General features: G+C 43.3%; 1 protein-coding gene across 1 annotated transcript; it reads right to left on the reverse strand.

The window, feature by feature from the left end:
• Positions 1-70: 70 nt before the first annotated feature.
• On the reverse strand, positions 71-18,241 carry LOC110506858 (lamin-L(III)). The gene is made up of 11 exons (XM_036963798.1): positions 17,549-18,241; positions 13,254-13,410; positions 12,647-12,772; positions 11,725-11,895; positions 8,801-8,926; positions 6,688-6,908; positions 5,818-6,040; positions 3,403-3,510; positions 3,123-3,239; positions 2,364-2,468; positions 71-1,132 (listed from the first exon to the last, which is right to left on the reverse strand). Exons 1-11 carry the CDS (start codon positions 17,911-17,913, stop codon positions 1,094-1,096), a joined length of 1,758 nt encoding a protein of 585 aa, XP_036819693.1. The 5' UTR covers positions 17,914-18,241; the 3' UTR covers positions 71-1,093.
• Between the last annotated feature and the right edge of the window lie 4,482 nt (positions 18,242-22,723).

Here is a 22,723-nt window from a genome sequence, read left to right on the forward strand (position 1 = left end):
GTTATCCATAGTCCTTCCAGGCACAGGCTATACCAAACCACACCAACAATAAACCAAACACTGACATTAGTTAAGGAAAAATCTTTATTGAAATCATAAGTATTTTGGTGCATAAGGACAAACCAACATGGAGTTTCTTCGGACGTTAATTGAACGTTCAGAGGATGTTACAGTTAGTTGCTTTTCTAAATAGAAAGAAAATAAAGTTTCAGAAATAAAATAAGAAACAATATTGCAAAGCCACCAAAGTACCTGTCAAACACAGGAAAAGCATCCTGTCCACATACTTCAGGATGAACATGAAACATGTCCACATTATATGATGGATATATTCAGTGTATAACTCCTCTCTCAGTGGTAAAAAGTGCTGCAGGTTGAAGGGTAAAAACACCAGAAAACATTCATCTTACAGTTAGTTATAGTACTAACATACTGTAATACCATACGAGTGGAACAATCTGTCATTTTCCCAAACAGGATTTTAAACAGTCAGGAGACACATACTGTATGACAAATGAAACATATTTTCTTAAAAACTTTGACAATTGAATGATGTGGCATTAAAGACAGTAAGGGGCACATGAATGTCACTCGCAGCAAGCGGGAGGAGAGACGTGTTGGGAACCAGAGTAGCAGGACAAACGCCATGTCGCTGCTTAAAGAATACAAGCCTGGTCCCAGATCTGTCTGTGCTGTTTAGACAAATGACCATAGGAGTTGACTAGACAGCACTAACAGATCTGCAATTTTAAAGGGCTCCTCACTATTTTTCCAGGTACAGGCAACTATACAACCAGCCAAACTCTTGCATTAGTTTAGGAAAAAATCTGCATTGAAATCACACACATTTGTGTAGCAGTGCTCCCAAATCACCATCAAGCTCCCACAGGGCACATAAATAATACCATTGGTGACATGGCCAGTGTCAAATGACACCCACTTCCCTGTGCAGTGCCCACGCTGTGGTTCATGGCAAAGTAACGCACTATGTAGGGGATAGGATGTCATTGTAGCCTTTCCAGTGGTATTCCTGGGAATTCCTGGGTCGGATGCAGCGTTCTCAGGTCAGAATTGTGAAAGGAGGAAGGTGGAGTTACATAACAGAGCAACTCTCGTTTGTTCTCCCCGGAGCCTGGAAAACATACAACACAGTGTCAGTGAAGAGATACACACGCTCAGCCTCTTAACACATGCCTCGTGCAAACACTCAAACATACAATTAGTACAGCAATGATCACTCACACAAACAATTAGACTCATAATGTGTGCGTTGGCCAGCACACAGCAAGCATGGTTCATGCAGGAGTGAGGAACACACAGCAAGCTGAGCAAGCTGTGTCATCACAAGGGAGGAACAGCAGCCATTTGCAATGAGGTGTAGCAGGCCACTTCATTTTGGATGCACCCTAGGCCGTACTTAAGCCCACAGGCTCTGTTCAAAACCAGTGCTTTAAGAACCATTTTGATATTAAAATAACATTTTGAAATGATTATGGATTATGTATTAGAAATGTGTATGGTGCCATTCAGTCATTGGAATAGGCTGATAGACGCCAAGCAGAGAGTTTCCAACCATGTCATTTTGTTTGGCTTCTGATCATTTTAGTGCCATTTTTAAAGATAATTTTGCCAACATCATCATCAGCAGCTTTGTTCAAAATACCTAGAATGTCTTCATTACCCAATCCTGGAACTGTGTGAAAGAGCCAGACCTTGTGTGTAGTACATTTGTGAAGATCATTGCAATCAGGAACTCACACGTATTGATTGGATTTCTGGATAAATGGGAAATGAGTTGGAACCTCCAGTACCTGCATTTGTGTCTAAAAGAAATGGCTATTTAAGAATGTTGGACCCCACAAAAGCCATAACAAGTGTCCTATATAGGGAATAGAATGACATATGGGACTTACTATGGCAACCTACAGGTTAGGTTATGGAGCATTAAGAGCTGTAGTAGGGATTAGACAAACAGGGGCTTCGACCCAAATGGCACCCTCATCTTTATAGTGCACTATATAGGGAATAGGGGGCGATTTGAGACACATCCAGGGAGTCAACAGCCACGCTGTAGGCAGTCACCTCACCTCCATCGGTCTGTGTCATGAGACAAGCTGTTCACAACACCAGACAGCACTTCCTTTTCCTTCTCTTGGGCTTTTCCATCAAGGGGAATGGAGATCAAAAACACAGTACTGATCAGTTTCCCCTGGGTACAGGCCTGGGTACAGCATTTACCTGTCTGCTGAGGAGCAGCGTGTTTAGAGGTTTTCTGAGGGAGGGAGGTAGGTAGGTATGTATGTATGCATGCGTAGACAGATCAGTGTGGATTTACACATCTCCTGAGCAGTGTGTGTGTTTACCTGTCTCCTGAGGTAGTGAACATCACTCCCTTCCATAAACTCTTCATCAACCTCCACATCAGAGTCTTCCTCTCCTCTCTCCTGCACACGCAGCTCTGCGATCTCCTAGTGTTGATAGACAATGAATATCAAACATCCGCTCACAGCTGATCTGATTGGAGTAGGGTGAGGTTTCCCCCTAGACGCTGATTTTGAGTCAGTTTTCCACTTCCCCCACTAACGGTTAAGATTTGAACTGGTGGAGGGGAAGCTGATCCTAGATCTAAACCTAGAGAAAACTTCACTCTGCTGCAAATTCCTTACACTAATGGTTGCATTCCAGTTCATCTGTTTTGCAGGGTGCTTAAATCACTGTTACACTTGTATAAATCGTGAGACACAAAACACTTCTCCTGGTCTTGTGAGATATCAAGCGTCTCAGAGTAGGAGTGCTGATCTAGGATCAGGTTCCCCCTGTCCATGTCATCTTATTCATTGTGATGTAAAAGGCTGAGAGGTTTGATACATATGGCCCCAGATCCATCTACGCAGCACAGCTGAAATGCAACAGACATCTCTGCGAGCTTAGGAGCTTAAAGATCTTTGCAAGATGGCTATTAGAGAAGTGCACAAGGATAGAAATCAAATTAACTATAGTCACCCGTGTACAAGGATATGAATGAAATGAACTTGATTTCCCCTGGTGCACAAAAATATAGAAATGTATTAAGTAGATTGGGCCAGTAGACTGGGTCGTGGTGGCCAGTAAGTATGGGTCACCTCTTCATCTGGGTTCAGTAGGGTGACAATCACGTTGTTGACCGGACCCCAGTTCCTCTGGTTCTTCATGACCAGGTCACCTGGAGAGGCCTCTACGCCTGCCTCCGAACCCCAGATCTGACACACACAATCACAGTCCCACACGGTCAGCTGGCAACAATGCATGTTTTAAATGTTATTTCAGTTTTGGAGATGAGGACCATTGTATATGGAGGCCTGATTAGTTTCCCCCAATACGTACATGCGTATATGTGTGTATTAGGTGCATGCGTGTACTCACAGTGAGGGTGTTGCCCCCAGCCAGTATGTAGGAAGGGGGGATCTGGAAGAACAGTTCAGGAGAGTCCAGGTGACTTCTCCTCACCACCCAGCCCCCTAGTGGCTGCTCCTGGAACAGCAGAAAAAAAACAGCCAGGTCTTATTCATTAGGCATGTCCAATAAGGACTGCTTGTTCTGTTACAAAACATTTACAACGGTGAGCCCGAATGAATACAACCCAGTTGAAATTCAGATTGGGGACAGCGGCACGTTCAGCTGGGCGTACTGGAGCAAAATGTTTTGCAATGGAAAACAATGGTCTCTTTTCTAAATTGGACAAGTTCAAGTAGCACTTCCGGTTTAAAAACACTTCGCCCTACTGAACACAACCCAGATCTTTCACACAGTTTCAGAGACTGGAATCCTTGTCAGGATACATTTGCATTGCAATAACACAAAACACAGGTTCGTAAACACAAAACACTGGACTTAAAGAGACTCAATGACACCCTATCCCTCATCTAGTACTCTACTGGTTAACCAGTGGCCTGGGTGACTTTAGAGACAACTTGTTAACCCGTGGCCTGGGTGACTTTAGAGACTACTTGTTAACCAGTGGCCTGGGTGACTTTAGACTCAAAGTAGGACACTAAGGAGAGACGTAGAGCTTCAGATTCACTCAACACTTGATTGGTTGAATCCAGGCGGTAGGTACTTCAATATTGAATCCTTATTAATGGTCAAACTGCCTTGTCCTTTTGTGATATTACAACAAAGAAATTACAAACACTTATTTCCATCTCTGACATCATCGCACTGCACGATAGAAGAACACAATATGTACTGCATTTCATAACCATGCTGCACGATAGTAGAGCACAATATGTACTGCATTTCATAACCATGCTGCACGATAGTAGAGCACAATATGTACTGCATTTCATAACCATGCTGCACGATAGTAGAGCACAATATGTACTGCATTTCATAACCATGCTGCACGATAGTAGAGCACAATATGTACTGCATTTCATAACCATGCTGCACGATAGAAGAACACAATATGTACTGCATTTCATAACCATGCTGCACGATAGAACACAATATGTACTGCATTTCATAACCATGCTGCACGATAGTAGAGCACAATATGTACTGCATTTCATAACCATGCTGCACGATAGAAGAACACAATATGTACTGCATTTCATAACCATGCTGCACGATAGTAGAGCAATATGTACTGCATTTCATAACCATGCTGCACGATAGAAGAACACAATATGTACTGCATTTCATAACCATGCTGCACGATAGAGGAACACAATATGTACTGCATTTCATAACCATGCTGCACGATAGTAGAGCACAATATGTACTGCATTTCATAACCATGCTGCACGATAGAGGAACACAATATGTACTGCATTTCATAACCATGCTGCACGATAGAAGAGCACAATATGTACTGCATTTCATAACCATGCTGCACGATAGAAGAGCACAATATGTACTGCATTTCATAACCATGCTGCACGATAGAGGAACACAATATGTACTGCATTTCATAACCATGCTGCACGATAGAAGAACACAATATGTACTGCATTTCATAACCATGCTGCACGATAGAGGAACACAATATGTACTGCATTTCATAACCATGCTGCACGATAGAGGAACACAATATGTACTGCATTTCATAACCATGCTGCACGATAGAAGAGCACAATATGTACTGCATTTCATAACCATGCTGCACGATAGTAGAGCACAATATGTACTGCATTTCATAACCATGCTGCACGATAGAAGAGCACAATATGTACTGCATTTCATAACCATGCTGCACGATAGTAGAGCACAATATGTACTGCATTTCATAACCATGCTGCACGATAGTAGAGCACAATATGTACTGCATTTCATAACCATGCTGCACGACGCTCCTCAGCTCAGCAACAACAATAACAATGCTGGTGGGGCAGCCAGTGGCACCATTTCCCCCTACTGCGGATTCCATCTTTAATTGGTCAGAGTGGGTGGTAAGTTCACAGACTCTCCTAATTGGTCAGAGTGGGTGGTAAGTTCACAGACTCTCCTAATTGGTCAGAGTGGGTGGTAAGTTCACAGACTCTCCTAATTGGTCAGAGTGGGTGGTAAGTTCACAGACTCTCCTAATTGGTCAGAGTGGGTGGTAAGTTTACAGACTCTCCTAATTGGTCAGAGTGGGTGGTAAGTTCACAGACTCTCCTAATTGGTCAGAGTGGGTGGTAAGTTCACAGACTCTCCTAATTGGTCAGAGTGGGTGGTAAGTTCACACTCTCCTAATTGGTCAGAGTGGGTGGTAAGTTCACAGACTCTCCTAATTGGTCAGAGTGGGTGGTAAGTTCACAGACTCTCCTAATTGGTCAGAGCAAGGCAGTAGGTAGGTACCTTCTCAGAGTTGTTCTTCAGTGTGACGTAGTTCCCCTTCAGGTCTATCTCCGACACCATCATGTGACTGTGGGCCTTGGCATGCTGCGAGACCTTGTAGGCTGGCGAGGACCCCGTGCCACCTTCATTCTTGCGTTTCTTCCCGCGGACAACTCGGCGGGCGCCGTGTGCCTGCGTGCGTGCCATGGCCCCATGCTGGGAGGGGCTCGGGGAGAGGTGGAGTCTGGAAACACAGAACAACGTCAGGGAGATGTTTGGGAAACCCTGGTTTCTCTGTTTTATCTACTGTGCTCCATCTTTGCTGCCATCTAGTGACTTGTTTTATGTATGACTCCCTTGTTCTCACTAACTGTACCCTCCCCTATTCAAGACCACGACTACTTTGTCTTTTCTAATACTTCTAACCTTAACATGCATTTTGGATAATATATCTACATCACAATTTTGAATATATATATTTCCTACTGCCGTGTGGCTCAGATGGTAGCGCATGGCACATGCAACACCAGGGTTGTGGGTTCGATTCCCACAGAGGACCAGTATGAACAAATATGAAAATGTAAGCACTCTGGATAAGAGCTCTGCTAAATTAATAAAATGGAAATACCGTTTACCATGTTGTGTCCACCAATGACTATTCTGTAACCACTTCCTCTTCAAATTCAAATTAACTAATTACATGAAGAGTGTCTTGGTCCTCTTAGTTTTTTATGTTTGGTGAAAGGACCTTGTGTGTGTGCCAGACCTGGGTTGAAATTAAGGTTGCCCCAAAGATTTGAATAATTCAGAATAGATTTGCTTTACTCAGAGTTGATTTACTAGAATTCACCATTTCAAAACGTATTTAAACCAGGTCTGAGGTGTACGTACCTCTGCTCCTCTCCCTCCAGCATCTTGCGGTAGGCGTTGATCTCCATGTCCAGGGCCAGCTTGACATCCAGCAGCTGCTCGTAGTCCTCCAGCTGGCTCTGCATCTGGGCCCGCATGGCCGACATCTCCTCGTCCTTGTGGCTCAGTCGCTGCTGCCACACCTCGCGCTCCCGGTCCAGGGTCCTCTCCAGCTCCCGCACACGCCCCTCTAAGGCCCCATTCTGAGGGGAGGAGACAGTGAGGGTTGTGAGAAAGTCATCCACACAGACAACTTTCAGACTCCCTGACACCAGTCAACATACAATCATGGCCAAAATTTTAAAGAACGACACCATTATTAATTTACAAAGTTTGCTGCTTCAGTGTCTTTAGATATTTCTGTCAGATGTTACTATGGAATAATGAAATGCTTGTAATTATATTTCAGAAGGGTCAAAGGCTTTTATTGACAATTACATTAAGTTGATGCAAAGAGTCAATATTTGCAGTGTTGACCCTTCTCTTTCAAGACCTCTGCAATCAGCCCTGGCATGCTGTCAATTAACTTGTGGGCAACATCCTGACTGATGGCAGCCCATTCTTGCATAATCAATGCCTGGAGTTTGTCAGAATGTGTGGGTTTTTGTTTGTCCACCCGCCTCTTGAGGATTGACCACAAGTTTTCAATGGGATTAATGTCTGGGTAGTTTCCTGGCCATGGACCCAAAATATCGATGTTTTTGTTCCCCGAGCCACTTAGTTATCACTTTTGCCTTATGGCAAGGTGCTCCTTCATGCTGGAAAAGGCATTGTTCGTCACCAAACTGTTCCTGGATGGTTGGGAGAAGTTTCTCTCGGAGGATGTGTTGGTAGCAATCTTTATTCATGCCTGTGTTCTTCGGCAAAATTGTGAGTGAGCCAACTCCCTTGGCTGAGAAGCAACCCCACACATGAACGGTCTCAGGATGCTTTACTGTTGGCATGACACAGGACTGATGGTAGCGCTCACCTTGTCTTCTCCGGACAAGCTTTTTTACGGATGCCCCAAATAATCGGAATGGGGATTCATCAGAGAAAATGACTTTACCCCAGTCCTCAGCAGTCCAATCCCTGTACCTTTTGCAGAATATCAGTCTGTCCCTGATGTTTTTCCTGGAGAGAAGTGGCTTCTTTGCTGCCCTTCTTGACACCAGGCCATCCTCCAAGTATTCGCCTCACTGTGCGTGCAGATGCACTCACACCTGCCTGCTGCCATTCAAGCTCTGTACTGGTGGTGCCCCGATCCCGCAACTGAATCAACTTTAGGAGACGGTCCTGGTGCTTGAGGACTTTCTTAGGTGCCCTGAAGCCTTCTTCACAACAATTCAACTGCTCTCCTTGAAGTTCTTGAAGATCCGATAAATGGTCAATTTAGGTGCAATCTTACTGGCAGCAATATCCTTGCATGTGAAGCCCTTTTTGTGCAAAGCAATGATGACAACACGTGTTTCCTTGCAGGTAACCATGGTTGACAGAGGAAGAATAATGATTCCAAGCACCACCCTCATTTTGAAGCTTCCAGTCTGTTATTCAAAGTCAATCAGCATGACAGAGTGATCTCCAACCTTGTCCTCGTCAACACTCACACCTGTGTTAACGAGAGAATCACTGACATGATGTTAGCTGGTCCTTTTGTGGCAGGGCTGAAATGCAGTGGAAATGTTTTTGGGGGATTCAGTTAATTTGCAAGGCAATGCGGGACTTTGCAATTCATCTGATCACTCTTCATAACATTCTGGAGTATACGCAAATTGCCGTCATACAAACTGAGGCAGCAGATTTTGTGAAAATTAATATTTGTGTCATTCTCAAAACTTTTGGCCACGACTGTACATAGTGATCTCTAGTCTGTTGTTTTTCAGTCTGAAACCAGTCAAATGTTCCTATACTATAATAAAGCCCTAGCAGCAGCCTGGTAGGTACCGGTTTCTGGAATGTCACTCAGACACACCGCCGGGGTGAAGTGTTCCCTAGCTACAGATCTAGGATCAGCTTCACTTCCCCAATCTTAAGCATAACCAGTGGGGGAAATGCAAAACTGACCCAAGATCAGCATCTATGGGCAACCTTAGCCCTACACACATACAGCAAGTACCTGTTTTTGGAAGTGATTGAGTTGTGAGGAGAGGGTCTCGATGCGGAGCTTGGTGGCAGACAGCTCCTCTCTGGTGGACGAGGCAAAGTCACTACTCTTCAGCGCCGTCTGATGGGCATTCTCCAGCTGTCAAAACACACACCCATGTTACATACACACCAAAGGAAAAGCAATGTGTTAATGTCATATGTTTTGACATGAGACTGAGCTACATTATATGTTTATCATAAGCCACAAATTTGAAGAAAAAAAAGAAGAAAAAAAACATTTGGATTTACAGCATTGTTTCTAAATAACTTCATCATATGAGTGGAGGTACCTAACATACCAGAGTCAACTGCATACATGTTGAATACTTGAGGTGAACTTGATTTGACCAGTACATATGGTGGACTGGGTTTGCACTTTTGGGACAAGTCGGTTGGTTCCATTTTACAGAGCAAGCCAAATAAGGTGTACCTCAAGTGTTTGCTATTGGCTACAATATGAGGACACTTCTACCGAACACGGGCTGGACCGGTGAGAATACCTTGATCAGCTGGACAAAGCTCTCCCTAATCTGCACTGGCATCTTTCTCACTCCTCTTTTCCCTTCCGTCATCATGCACTCCTGCTCTAACAGTGTGCACGACACACACAGCGACTCCCTGACACACAGCTCTCTCTGAGAGAAACACACAGTTATACACCAGCAACACACACACAGTGCCAGTCAAAAGTTTGGACACCTATTCATTCAAGGGTTTTTCTTTATTTTTGACTGTTTTCTACATTGTAGAATAACAGTAAAGACATCAAAATAATGAAACACATATGGAAGCATTTAGTAGTAACCAAAGAAAAGTGTTAAATCAAAATGTATTTGATATTCTTCAAAGTAGCCACCCGATGGCTTGATGACAGCTTTGCACACTCTTGGCATTCTCTCAACCAGCTTCTTTTTTTTTTTAACTAGGCAAGTCAGTTAAGAACAAATTCTTATTAACAATGACGGTCTACTTGTAAAGCCCCCCGGCCAGACCCTTCCCTAACCCAGACAACGCTGGGCCAATTGTGCACCGCCCTATGGGTCTCCCGATTACGGCTGGTTGTGATACAGCCCGGGATCGAACCCAGGTCTGTAGTGATTCCTCTAGCACAACGATGTAATGCTTTAGACTGCTGCGCCACTCAGGACCAGCTTCATGAGGTAGTCACCAGGAATGCATTTCAATTAACAGGTGTGCCTTGTTAAAAGTTCAAAAGTGGAATTTATTTCCTTCTTCATGCATTTGAGCCAATCAGTTGTGTTGTGACAAGATAGGGTTGGTATACAGAAGATAGACCTATTTGGTAAGACCATATTATGGCAAGAACAGCTCAAATAACCAAAGAGAAATGTCCATCATTACTTTAAGACATCAGTCAATGAGGAAAATTGAAAGAACTTTGAAAGTTTCTTCAAGTGCCGTCGCAAGAGCCATCAAGCGCTTTGATGAAACTGGCTCTCATGAGGACCGCCACAGGAATGGAAGACCCAGAGTTACCTCTGCTGTGGTATGATGAAACTGGCTCTCATGAGGACCGCCACAGGAAAGGAAGACCCAGAGTTACCTCTGCTGTGGTATGATGAAACTGGCTCTCATGAGGACCGCCACAGGAAAGGAAGACCCAGAGTTACCTCTGCTGCAGAGGATGTCCATTAGAGTTACCAGCCTCAAATTACAGTCCAATGCTTCACAGAGTTTAAGAAACAGACACATCTCAACATCAACTGTTCAGAGGAGACTGCATGAATCAGGCCTTCAAGGTCAAATTGCTGCAAAGAAACCACGACTAAAGGACACCAATAATAAGAAGAGACTTGCTCGGGCCAAGAAACAGGAGCAATGGACATTAGACCGGTGGAAATCTGTCCTTTGGTCTGAGGAGTCCAAATTTGAGATTTTGGGTTCCAACCGCCGCAGAGTAGGTGAGCTGATGATTTCTGCATGTGTGGTTCCTACCGTAAAGCATGGAGGAGGAGGTGTGATGGTGCTTTTGTGGTGACACTGCAATTTATTTAGAATTCAAGGCACACTTAACCAGCATGGCTATTACAGCATTCTGCAGCGATACGCCATCCCATCTGGTTTGCGCTCAGTGGGACTATCATTTGTTTTTCAACAGGACAATGACCCAACACACCTCCAGACTGTGTAAGAGCTATTTGACCAAGAAGGAGAGTGATGGTGTGCTGCATCAGGTGACCTGGCCTCCACAATTCCCCAATCAAATTGAGATGGTTTGGGATGAGTTGGACTGCAGAGTGAAGGAAAAGTAGCCAACAAGTGCTCAGTATGTGGGATCTCCTTCAAGACTGTTGGAAAAGTATTCTAGGTGAAGCTGGTTGAGAGAATGCCAAGAGTGTGCAAATCTGTCATCAAGCCAAAGGGTGGCTACTTTGAAAAATATAAAATATATTTAGATTTGTTTAACACTTTTCTGGTTTCTACATAACTCCATGTGTGTTATTTCATAGTTTTGATGTCTTCACTATTATCCTACAATGTAGAAAATAGTACAAATAAAGAGAAACTTTTGACTGGTACTGTACATACACACAAACCTCAACATAATCCAAAATACACTGTGTCTGTAAAATGTACATAGGTTCAGAACTTTGTTAAACATCACAGCATAGTTGAAAAACATATGGCTTATAGAAATCAAAACTGAATGGTCTTCAGATAGATGGGATGGGTTGAGGATTGCTGGGTGGGACTAAAACGATCTGCCCTTGAGCAAAGCACTTAACCCAAAAACAATACGCTGGAAGTAGAAGCCTAGCTGTTGTTGTCCATTAGTTTACTCCAGTTAGGGGAGGTGGGGCTAGGGGAAAGTATATATTTAAAAAAGAAGAAGAGGCAGGGAGGCAGAGAGGGAGGGAGAGTGAGAGAGTGTACCTTGGCATTGAAATTCTTCTCCAGATCCTCTTTATACTGCTGGATTTGTCCGTCGTGCTCCTGCCGTAGCTGCTGCATGGCCTCAGCCAACTTACTCTCAAATTCTTTCTGTCTCCCAGAATCCACCTCCACCAGGCGACTCTCATGTCTGCTCCGGATCTCCCTGACCTCCTACACACACACACACGCGTGCGTGCGCACACACACACAGACATGAACAGACACACACGTCTACCGCAGGAAGACGACATGGGTCACATTCCATTCGAACCCCTAGCCCTCTCCCAGACCCTATTCCCCCCACCACGACCCCTTCTACTCAACATGGACGAAACGACATGGGCCACATTCCATTCTAACCCCTAGTCCTCTCCCAGACCCTATTCCTCCCACCACCACCCCTTCTACTCAACATGGACGAAACAACATGGGCCACATTCCATTCTAACCCCTAGTCCTCTCCCAGACCCTATTCCTCCCACCACCACCCCTTCTACTCAACATGGAGGAAACGACATGGGCCACATTCCATTTCAATCCCCAGCTCTTAACCATTTCTTCTCACCCTCCTACCCCTAGCCACTTCATTAACCCCTTCCCACCTGCATGCTGTGGATACCCCACACCTCCTAGAAAGACAGGCAGAGACAACATTGAGTTTGATATCTTACTATTATTAGTATTTGTAAATAGTTACCCACCTCAACAACCAATCAATCTGACTTCTGTGTCGCTTCTGTGGTAATAGTGGGCCACATGTGAGGTCTTTCTTATGCAGCAGATACTGCAGTGTGTGTGTCCGGTTTCAAGTGTGTGTGTGTCCGGTTTCAAATGTGTGTGTGTGTCCGGTTTCAAGCGTGTGTGTGTGTGTGCGTCCGGTTTCAAGTGTGTGTGTGTGTCCGGTTTCAAGTGTGTGTGTTACCTGTTCGCCAATGTGTCTCTGGAACTCCAGCTGTTCCCGTAGCGTCTGCACCTGGTTCTCCAGGTCCACCCTCCTCAACATCTCAGAGTTCAGCTGGGTCTTAGTCTCCGCCAGCGCACACTCCAACTGAGACAAGGAGTCAAAGAGATCATCTTTTGCATTCGAGGACTTAACATTTAGCCAAAACGAAGCAACTCCCCTCATAAATTACCTAGCCACGTCTCATAACAGCCCATAAGCGTCTTCTCAGTAGATGCTCGCAAGCTACTGTTAGCCACCCTACACTAGTACCAGCTTAAACCTATGGCTAATTAAACTAGTTAGCTTTAGACTATTTAAAAAAACATAACATGAGAATCAAAAGGTTGAATCAGCGCATCTCTAGGCAGAATATACTTTGTTTTGTCTGATGCTGTTTAATGCCTTTTGCGTTGTCAACCACTCCTTCTCAGAGCTGCGTTCACAGCCGACACAGAACCTGATGCATAACACTGTCAAAATGCTGCAAAAACATATTTATGTGGTGTTGGTTTAATTGTATTTAACTTTAAACAAAACATTAAATTAACCTCACTAGAAGGCCTATAGATGGCAGTCTAGTCCTTACATTGGCCACCTGGGCCTGTAGGTCAGTGACGTCATCCGCCTGTCTTCTGTTATCTGCCAGTTGATTGGCCAGCTCTGCGTCTTTAGAGTTGAGGACCGCCTCCAAGTTCCTCCACTGACCCATGGCCATGTTACACTCTGCTTCCTTCTTCTGGTTCCTGGTAGGATGAAAAAGAGAGGACAGGTGGTTACCATGGTTCCTGGAAGGAGGAGAGCAGAGAGAAGACAGGTGGTTACCATGGTTTCTGGAAGGAGGAGGGCAGAGAGAAGACAGGTGGTTACTCTGGTTCCAGGAAGGAGGCAAAAGTTATAGAAAGAAGTGAGAGGTCAGGGAGGTTAGTATGATTCCTGGAAGGAGTGAAGAGATGACAAGAGATGAGAAGATATGGCTTCCATTGTTCCTGATGGGAGGAAAAAGAGATCACATTTAAATTTGAGTAATTTAGCAGAGGCTCTTATCCAGAGTGACTTACAGGAGCATTTTGGGTTAAGTGCTTTGCTCAAGGGCAGATCGACAAATTTTTAATTTAGTCAGCTCAGGATACGAACTGGCAACCTTTCATGACTACAAAATTCAGGTTAGCCAACTATGGTGTTACAGGGACTACCTGTTAGTGGGACTAGGTCCCCATCTAGTGGCCTTCATGTGTATTGCACCTAGAGTATATGACTTTGCATTGTTGTCTATCCATCCTAGCGTTCTGTTCTGAACATGACTGAAGTTAAAGTGCAAATGAATGCAAGAACCAACTTCTCTGGTTGAAATGTGGCATTAGTCAAACATGTATTCCAGTGTCAAAATTGACAAAAAAGTGTAAGTATGATAATTTTGGGCATAAAATCAGTATTATTCCAAAACAAAGTAGTGGGATATTTGTCTAACTAGTGGTTGACTTGGACTGAAATAGGTGCCGGTAGCCTACTCATTTTGGTTGCAGGTACTGTTTATATTTAGGTGCAGAAACTCCATAATACTTTGGAGCTAATATTCTATTTGAGGTGCAGGAACTCAAGCAGTTGACATCTTGCCCAAGTCAAGCAGTCTGAGAATTGACTGGAGATGATGTGTGCACTTGTATCCCAACTGCCACTTGTCAATATTCTGAACCCAGTAGTGAGCATCTTGTATCCCAACTGCCACCTGTCAATATTCCAACATTCTGAACCCAGTAGTGAGCATCTTGTATCCCAACTGCCACTTGTCAATATTCCAACATTCTGAACCCAGTAGTGAGCATCTTGTATCCCAACTGCCACCTGTCAATATTCTGAACCCAGTAGTGAGCATCTTGTATCCCAACTGCCACCTGTCAATATTCTGAACCCAGTAGTGAGCATCTTGTATCCCAACTGCCACTTGTCAACATTCTGAACCCAGTAGTGAGCATCTTGTATCCCAACTGCCACTTGTCAACATTCTGAACCCAGTAGTGAGCATCTTGTATCCCAACTGCCACTTGTCAATATTCCAACATTCTGAACCCAGTAGTGAGCATCTTGTATCCCAACTGCCACTTGTCAATCAGCTCGGGGGTTTGAACTTGCAACCTTTCGGTTACTAGTCCAACACTCTAACCACTAGGCTACCTGCCGCTTTACATGATTCACTATGAAACAGTGCCAGAAAAACGCATACTAATAGAGAAAGTTGAAAAAAACATAACGGCACCGAGGCACACACGTCACACCCACCAGTGATTTGATAGGCTGATTTATCTAACGTGGCTTTCCTGCTCAATGTGCCTGCTAGCTAGCTTCATTGACAAACACAGATGGAACTTAGCCTGCTAGTGATTTTGAGCGCTGATAAACAGCGTGTAGCTTATGCTTTATTTACAATTGTTTGTCAGCTTGCTGATTAAGGTTGGAACGAATCAGTCCTGTGCAGCTGTTGTTTCTTCATGTTCTGTATGATGTCATGTTTCGTGTGGACCCCAGGAAGAGTAGCTGCTGCTTTTGCAACAGTGAAATGGGGATCCTAATAAAATACCAAATAAACAGCTCCGTGTGTGCAGCAGCAGACGGGATATTCATCTGCATTGCAATGCTAGTTGTCATGCACATTTTTGAACTTGAGAAATACTGCACCAAACACCTAGCTAGGATGTAAAATTGCACAACAATAATGTCCTCTGCAAAAACGTCAAAATGAATTACAGATTTCTTGATTCATCTTAGATCAATTGTGATTATTTTGGGGAGGTGGTAAGCTAGTGGCTCTGTTGTTGCTACGGTGTGTCAAAAGTGACAAATGCAAAAGAGAGAAAATATTTCAGAGAAAAAGAGCTCCCTTGGACCTTTTAAGAATAAAAAGATTTCAGTCTTGTGGGCGTGGTTCGATGTGGGTGTGTTATCAAACCACACCCCCAAGACTGAAATCTAATTTTTCTTTAAAAAAAAAAATTAAAAAAAAGGTCCACGGGTGCCATTTTTACCTCAATATCAAATCATTTCTGGGTAACAATTAAGTACCTTACTGTGAACATTTTATTTGAAAACAGTAAAAAAAAAAAATATATATATATATATATATAAAATAGCTTCTTAGCAAAGAGTAATTTCTCAAGCAAGAATTTTGCTAGGACTGTCAGAGTGGTCTGAATGGGGAGGGGAAAACTGACAACTATCTGTTATTGGCAGAGAGGCTTGGAACTCTTTCTGATTGGTCTATTAACTAATTCACAGCATGGTGATGTAACCACGGACAAAACCCTCATCCCACCAAAACAGGCCGACATTTCAGGTGGTCTTTCAAACAGCTTTTACACTAAAAGTACATTATCATTTTCACAAATTCACAGTATTAGTCCAACCTCAGTGTGAAAATGTATATAAAACTCAGGAAAATCACATTTGACTGCACTAGGCCTTTAAATGAGCAACAGAAAAACAAAGGGAATCACTGAGTTCAGTCGCCCTTTAAATCTTAGCTCCGACTCTTTGCCATTATTACTACACAAACACCTGGTGGGAGGAAAAGAGATGACAGAAGACAGGTGGTTACTATGGTTCCTGTTAGGATAGAATAGAGATGACAGAAGTCTGATGGTTACTATGGTTCCTGTTAGGATAGAATAGAGATGACAGAAGACAGGTGGTTACTATGGTTCCTGTTAGGATAGAATAGAGATGACAGAAGTCTGATGGTTACTATGGTTCCTGTTAGGATAGAATAGAGATGACAGAAGTCTGGTGGTTACTATGGTTCCTGTTAGGATAGAATAGAGATGACAGAAGTCTGGTGGTTACTATGGTTCCTGTTAGGATAGAATAGAGATGACAGAAGTCTGATGGTTACTATGGTTCCTGTTAGGATAGAATAGAGATGACAGAAGTCTGATGGTTACTATGGTTCCTGTTAGGATAGAATAGAGATGACAGAAGTCTGATGGTTACTATGGTTCCTGTTAGGATAGAATAGAGATGACAGAAGTCTGGTGGTTACTATGGTTCCTGTTAGGATAGAATAGAGATGACAGAAGTCTGATGGTTACTATGGTTCCTGTTAGGATAGAATAGAGATGACAGAAGTCTGATGGTTACTATGGTTCCTGTTAGGATAGAATAGAGATGACAGAAGTCTGATGGTTACTATGGTTACTTGTAGGGTAAGATAGAGATGACAGAAGTTTGATGGTTACTATGGTTCCTGTTAGGATAGAATAGAGATGACAGAAGTCTGATGGTTACTATGGTTCCTGTTAGGATAGAATAGAGATGACAGAAGTCTGATGGTTACTATGGTTCCTGTTAGGATAGAATAGAGATGACAGAAGTCTGATGGTTACTATGGTTCCTGTTAGGATAGAATAGAGATGACAGAAGTCTGATGGTTACTATGGTTCCTGTTAGGATAGAATAGAGATGACAGAAGTCTGATGGTTACTATGGTTCCTGTTAGGATAGAATAGAGATGACAGAAGTCTGGTGGTTACTATGGTTCCTGTTAGGATAGAATAGAGATGACAGAAGTCTGATGGTTACTATGGTTCCTGTTAGGATAGAATAGAGATGACAGAAGTCTGATGGTTACTATGGTTCCTGTTAGGATAGAATAGAGATGACACATTGATTTTTGAAGAATTTAACTTAGAAATGCATCATTAGCTTAGTTCAACTTTCGTACCCTATCCCAAAATATAAAACTTTTTACTGCAACAATTTAGGCCTAATTGCAAACTAACAATTTATGCTATTTTTATTTTTTTAAACTATGGATCTCAACACTCAATGACAACAGCGCGAATACACAGTACAAACATAGATTGGTTTGTAGGTTATTATATCTAACGTTACCTGGCTTGTAGGTTGCTATGCTCTTCAGAAAGATGACCCATCTCTATCTGCAGCCGGGCCCTGTCGTTAGCCAGCACGTCCAAGCTCTTCCTCGCGTCGGCCAACTCGGTCTCGTACAGCCGCCGAACGTTGGCCGTCTCCCGGGTCGTGGACTCCTCTTTCTCCTCCAGGAGAAGCAGCATTGAGGACTTGTCATTCTCCAGCTGGCGGACCCGCTCTATGTAGGCGGCCAGGCGGTCGTTCAGGTGGCTAAGCTCCTCTTTCTCCTGGCTTCGGGAGAGCCGGGTTGGACTGGTGCTGGACGGGCCGGCGCCGCTTCGTCGGGAGGAGCGAGTTGAGCGACTGGTTGAGGTAACTGAAGCCATGGCGCGTTCTCATGTGACTGCATGCGCTGGGTTTGGGATGAGTTTGCACCAATAATTTATGTATACAACTAGATGACTTTTAGGGGGCGCTGTGTTGAAGCCGCCGTGCCTCCATCTTGGCACTCCCCCAACGTTGTAAAAATGTAGGAAGCTATAGACATGCATGTATTAATGTCTACATTCGTTTTTGCCACATTCATTATATTACATACACCTTAGTGCATACGTTTACATTACTATTATGTGAGCTAAACATACAAATAAAACATGACAAAATATAAACATTACAAGTAAAACAAGTATACTTTTTAGAGATAGCTAATGTTACTGTCCCCAACATTACAAAATAAGTACTTAAATACATGTCATTTTGTCCTTGAAACAATTAATTTGAAATACTGTAGAATTCCATTCATTCCTGTGGAGGTGTGCTCTCAATGGCCAATAGATAGAATTACATTCCAGGATGTTATACATTATTGGTTTGCACTGAGTTCTTCTTTTTTCTTCTTCTTCTTCTTCTTCTTTGGTATAATGGTGGTCCGCAAACAAACGTTTGAGGTGAATGCTGACACCTACTGTGCTGGAGGTGGTGGCGCAGAGGAATGGAGAATAAATGAATAATCAGTGTATGTTATAAATAAATGGAGGGCATCCGTAGAAGAACGTGGAATAGGCAGGTACGTGTAAAGCCTATCAATGACAAAAGAAACGTGCATTACACTTATTAGAGATTTCACATGACATTCCTACACAATTAAACGTTCTAAGAGTGTGGAGGTGCCATTACTAGAAACAATACTGTAGTCATCTGATTGTTCATTTTAAGGCCATTGGTCCATTTGAATTAATTGTTTGTTTGCTCTGATTAGTTGCAGGAGTGGCTCTGGAAAATGCACCAATTCAGTTCGATTAAATGAAGGCAGGTACTGAACGTTCTGGAACAGACTCATATGTATGTTTGCTCCATTTGGTGGGTGTGGCTTGATGCAAAGAGTGATGCATTTTGAACCCACAACCCAACCCCTCCTAGTTGTTCAACTGGTCATTCAGAACAGCACCATTTCCGTTTAATTGAACGTTGCAGTATGTTTTTTCGTACTGGACGCAGCCCTAACCTCCTGTAGCAGCAAACCTACTTTCATTAAGGGGATTCGATTAATCTGGCCGGGCGCCCGGGTTGGCGTGTTGTGTATCGAGTGAAAGTTGATTGCATTAGTTTTGGAACCGAGCTGACTCCTGGGCGTGAGCCAGGCGCCCAGTTCAAATCCCACGGTCATCTAAAAAAGTGACATAATTATGAGTAGGATTCTGTGTTTTCACATGCAAAAGTGATTCGTTTTGATAAAAATGCTTTACGTGCCTTCCCAATGAAAACTAGTTTGAAAATTCAAACGTATATTTTACGGAAAAAATATGTTGTATGTTTCTGGAAGATGCACCATGCTGCCTTCATTTTGACATCATGGCCGATCGGCGCAGATTACTGCTCCATTTGAGAAAGGCGCTCCTCCTTCACCGCTTTTTCCCGTTCAAGTCATGGGCCATAGACCGATGCCCCACGGCTCAGCATAATCAAATCCGACGATTCACAGCTGACAGGGCTTCTATTCAGTCTCTGTGTTCTGTTAATGTGTTAATTGTAAGTAGGCCTATCCTGAATAACTTGTGTTTGGTAATTGTGCGGACATGGAGACAACCAGCAAAGGTATTTATTGTGTAATTGTACAAAAGCGTAATTATTTAGACGCCACTGTCGGATGCTTGTAACCAACTATTATTCATTATACTGACAACATAGTCGAGTGACCACTCTAACGCATGTCCTCAAAGATGGAAGGCAGGCGAGATCAGGTGGGACCATTCTAGCCAATGAGAGGGCAGATATGTGTGTGAACAACGGGCACAACTCTAATATAAAATGTTTTTTTCAAAGTTGCCGAAATTCCACATGCGTCCACTTATATCAGTGCATTCGTAACAACCTAACCATAACGAAACTTTTATTCGATCAAAGAAGCCTCATGTAGCAAATTAGCAATTGCATTTTTTGCTGACCAAATTCGACCCTCTCATTGACCTCCTTTGTGGACAGATTTTGGGCGGAGTAAACCCTCTTTCCTCTTTCTCTCTGTTGTGACATATGCAAAAATCTGAATAGAACATTGTAACATCCACAGGTTTTATGATAGGGCAGGATCAATGGAGACCACACCTGGATGCTGGTAATGGAATCACACAACACAGGATTATCACAAAATATATATTTTATTACAAAGATGTTTAAAATAGTACACAAGCTGTAGGGGCTGGCGGGCTTAGAATGGCAGGTTCAGTGTTTTCAATACAAAAGGCTGATATAATAATTTCAGTGTAACATTCAATATTCAATTCTTCAGTAATGTAGCTCAGGCACAGCAAATGTCAAGATATCAAGTTCAGCAGAGCAAACTTCACACAACACGTCTTGTAAGGTAGGGGCCTATTTCCAAAAGGGTCTCAATGTTGTAAACACTGAAAGTGCTTCATGCAATAAATAATCAAGCACTTGATCAATATAAATACATGAAATAGGTCCCATCTGATTACTGTCATTTGTCACTGGTTAGATAAGAATGCTGGACAAGCTGCCTCTGTGTCCCAAACTCTCCTGACTCCTAGCTCTAATGCGTCCCTCCAACTCTCAAACTCACTTGACTCAACATGCTGGCTCTCAGGGTCCCTCCAAATGCCTTCTACAAGAAAATGGAGGGGATCTTTGCGGATCACGGTTACCCTGAGAAGAACTGAGAAGTTCAGACGTAAATTGGGGAACATGCTAAGAACCTACAAACAGGCCAAAGAACGTTGCCGGGAGACAGGCCAAGGGAGAACCACTTGCCTGTGTTTTGAGGTTAATGTCTCTCTGGTGCATAGGGTTATGATTAACACAATATGATCTTCAGGATTTCTTATTCCCCTCAGGTAATGAATGATATACAGTTTATAAATCATTCACTATTTATTCTAACAAAAGTTGAAACAAAAAAACATATTTTGGTGTTCACACATGTATTTGTTTGATTTACAAAGTCTGAACAGGACCAAGAAAAACATCTAAACTGAAATTGAGATGGTTGGCTCTATTCTTATGCATTTCCCTGTTCCTGTGCATGTGACAATAACACTTGAACTCAGAGGAGAAGGTGGTTCGAGACCTCAATGCTGGAGGGAGTGGCTGCCATGCAGCACATTCTTCAGTCAGAAAGAAAGGGTTACACTGTTGAAAAAGGAAAAGAAATGATGCTTGACATTCCTTCTTGTCTGTCTTCACTATCCCAGGTGTTGTCCCATTATGTCTATTTGGAGTGTTTATCTCCTTTATGGTGTAACCATTGAACACCTCTAACAGCAGACATGCAGATGGTAAACTTGTTTCTAAAATGCTGCTTTCACTTTGTGCAAAGTACAACCCTTTAACCAGCCTGAGTGTGATGTTTCTTTGTCAACGACAGGCAGTCTGGATATGGAATCTTTATCCGATTTGAATCAGGCACAGGATGACAGGAGGTAGTTTGTTGAACCGAGGTTCCCAGACGGATTTGGGCATGAAACGATGCCTGTTAGACAGATCAGTTTCGTCATCTTCAAAAAATGCAGCCAGTTTCAATTGTCTGGTAGGAACTTATCTCTGTGCGTAGTTGTGTCTTGCAGCCCCATGTAATGCCCAGCGTTGGAATAACTGACAAACCTCGTGGTAAAGTAATCAATGTCAGGCAGAAGTGACTGGATAGGGCCCCTTGGCACCCAGATTGATGCTCTGGGGAACACTTGAGCCACCGTGTTGAACAAAAGGAGAACACTCTTGTTGTGGGACTGAGTTGTGCCCTTGTCCTTGTTGTTAAGACCAAAGGACAGGATCACCTTCCTCACTGAGGGAAACATCCTTCCTTGTGGTCCCTCCCAACTTCCTGCCAGTAGGAAAGGAAATCACTGGAAGCCCCCAAATGCGTCTGATGTCGTCCACCTGGATGCCCATGCCGAATGCCACTGTGTCCACCACACACCTGATGTGGCCATTGCCTGAAGTGAAGTCTGACAGAATGTGCTCCTAGGTCTCTGGGTCTGTCTGGCTGTGAAACATCTCCACCATTCTTGTGTCTATGCACTGAGTTTCTCCAGGCATAAGGTTCCAGAGCTTCCCGAAGGCGGAAGTAAACTTCTGTGACCCGTTTAATGGTCCTGCAGCCATCAAAGACAAGTAATATTGGTACTGATTTGTTAATAATTCATTCCTACATGCTTTTTTTTTACATGAAGGAATTGCCAATTGCATCATTTATAGTTACGACAGTGGATGTACTGTACTGCATGCTGCATAACACAACATTTCAGTGCCTCAAAAAGGGTGTAGGTTCCCCTGGACTCAACAAATCTGCAGTACACTATGACCTTGGTTTCTTCTCTGCCACTTTCTCTCAATTTATCCACCAGCCATGGCCCCTCAACTACGATGTTGATGCTATGGACGGACAGTTAGATTTTGGGTCAGTCTTGGATCTGATGATACACAAGCCCAGTTGTATAGTTACTGTAGCATCCACATCATGGAACATGTGACAATGAAACATGCAATCATTTCACAATCATGGGCTGGACAAAAGCACTGTATAAGCTATAACTAATAAAGGAGGAAGTAGCCACAATCACAGACTAGGAAGAACAGTCATCATCTCAACGGAGCTCATGGAGCGGTCCATGCCCTCAATGGACTCCGCCATCTTCTAGTGAGCATCAGGACGGGTGCTGAAATTATACTTCTTACAGAAGG

The sequence above is a fragment of the Oncorhynchus mykiss genome, chromosome 26 (genome assembly GCF_013265735.2).
Source record: "Oncorhynchus mykiss isolate Arlee chromosome 26, USDA_OmykA_1.1, whole genome shotgun sequence".
In the NCBI taxonomy this organism is placed as follows: domain Eukaryota; kingdom Metazoa; phylum Chordata; class Actinopteri; order Salmoniformes; family Salmonidae; genus Oncorhynchus; species Oncorhynchus mykiss.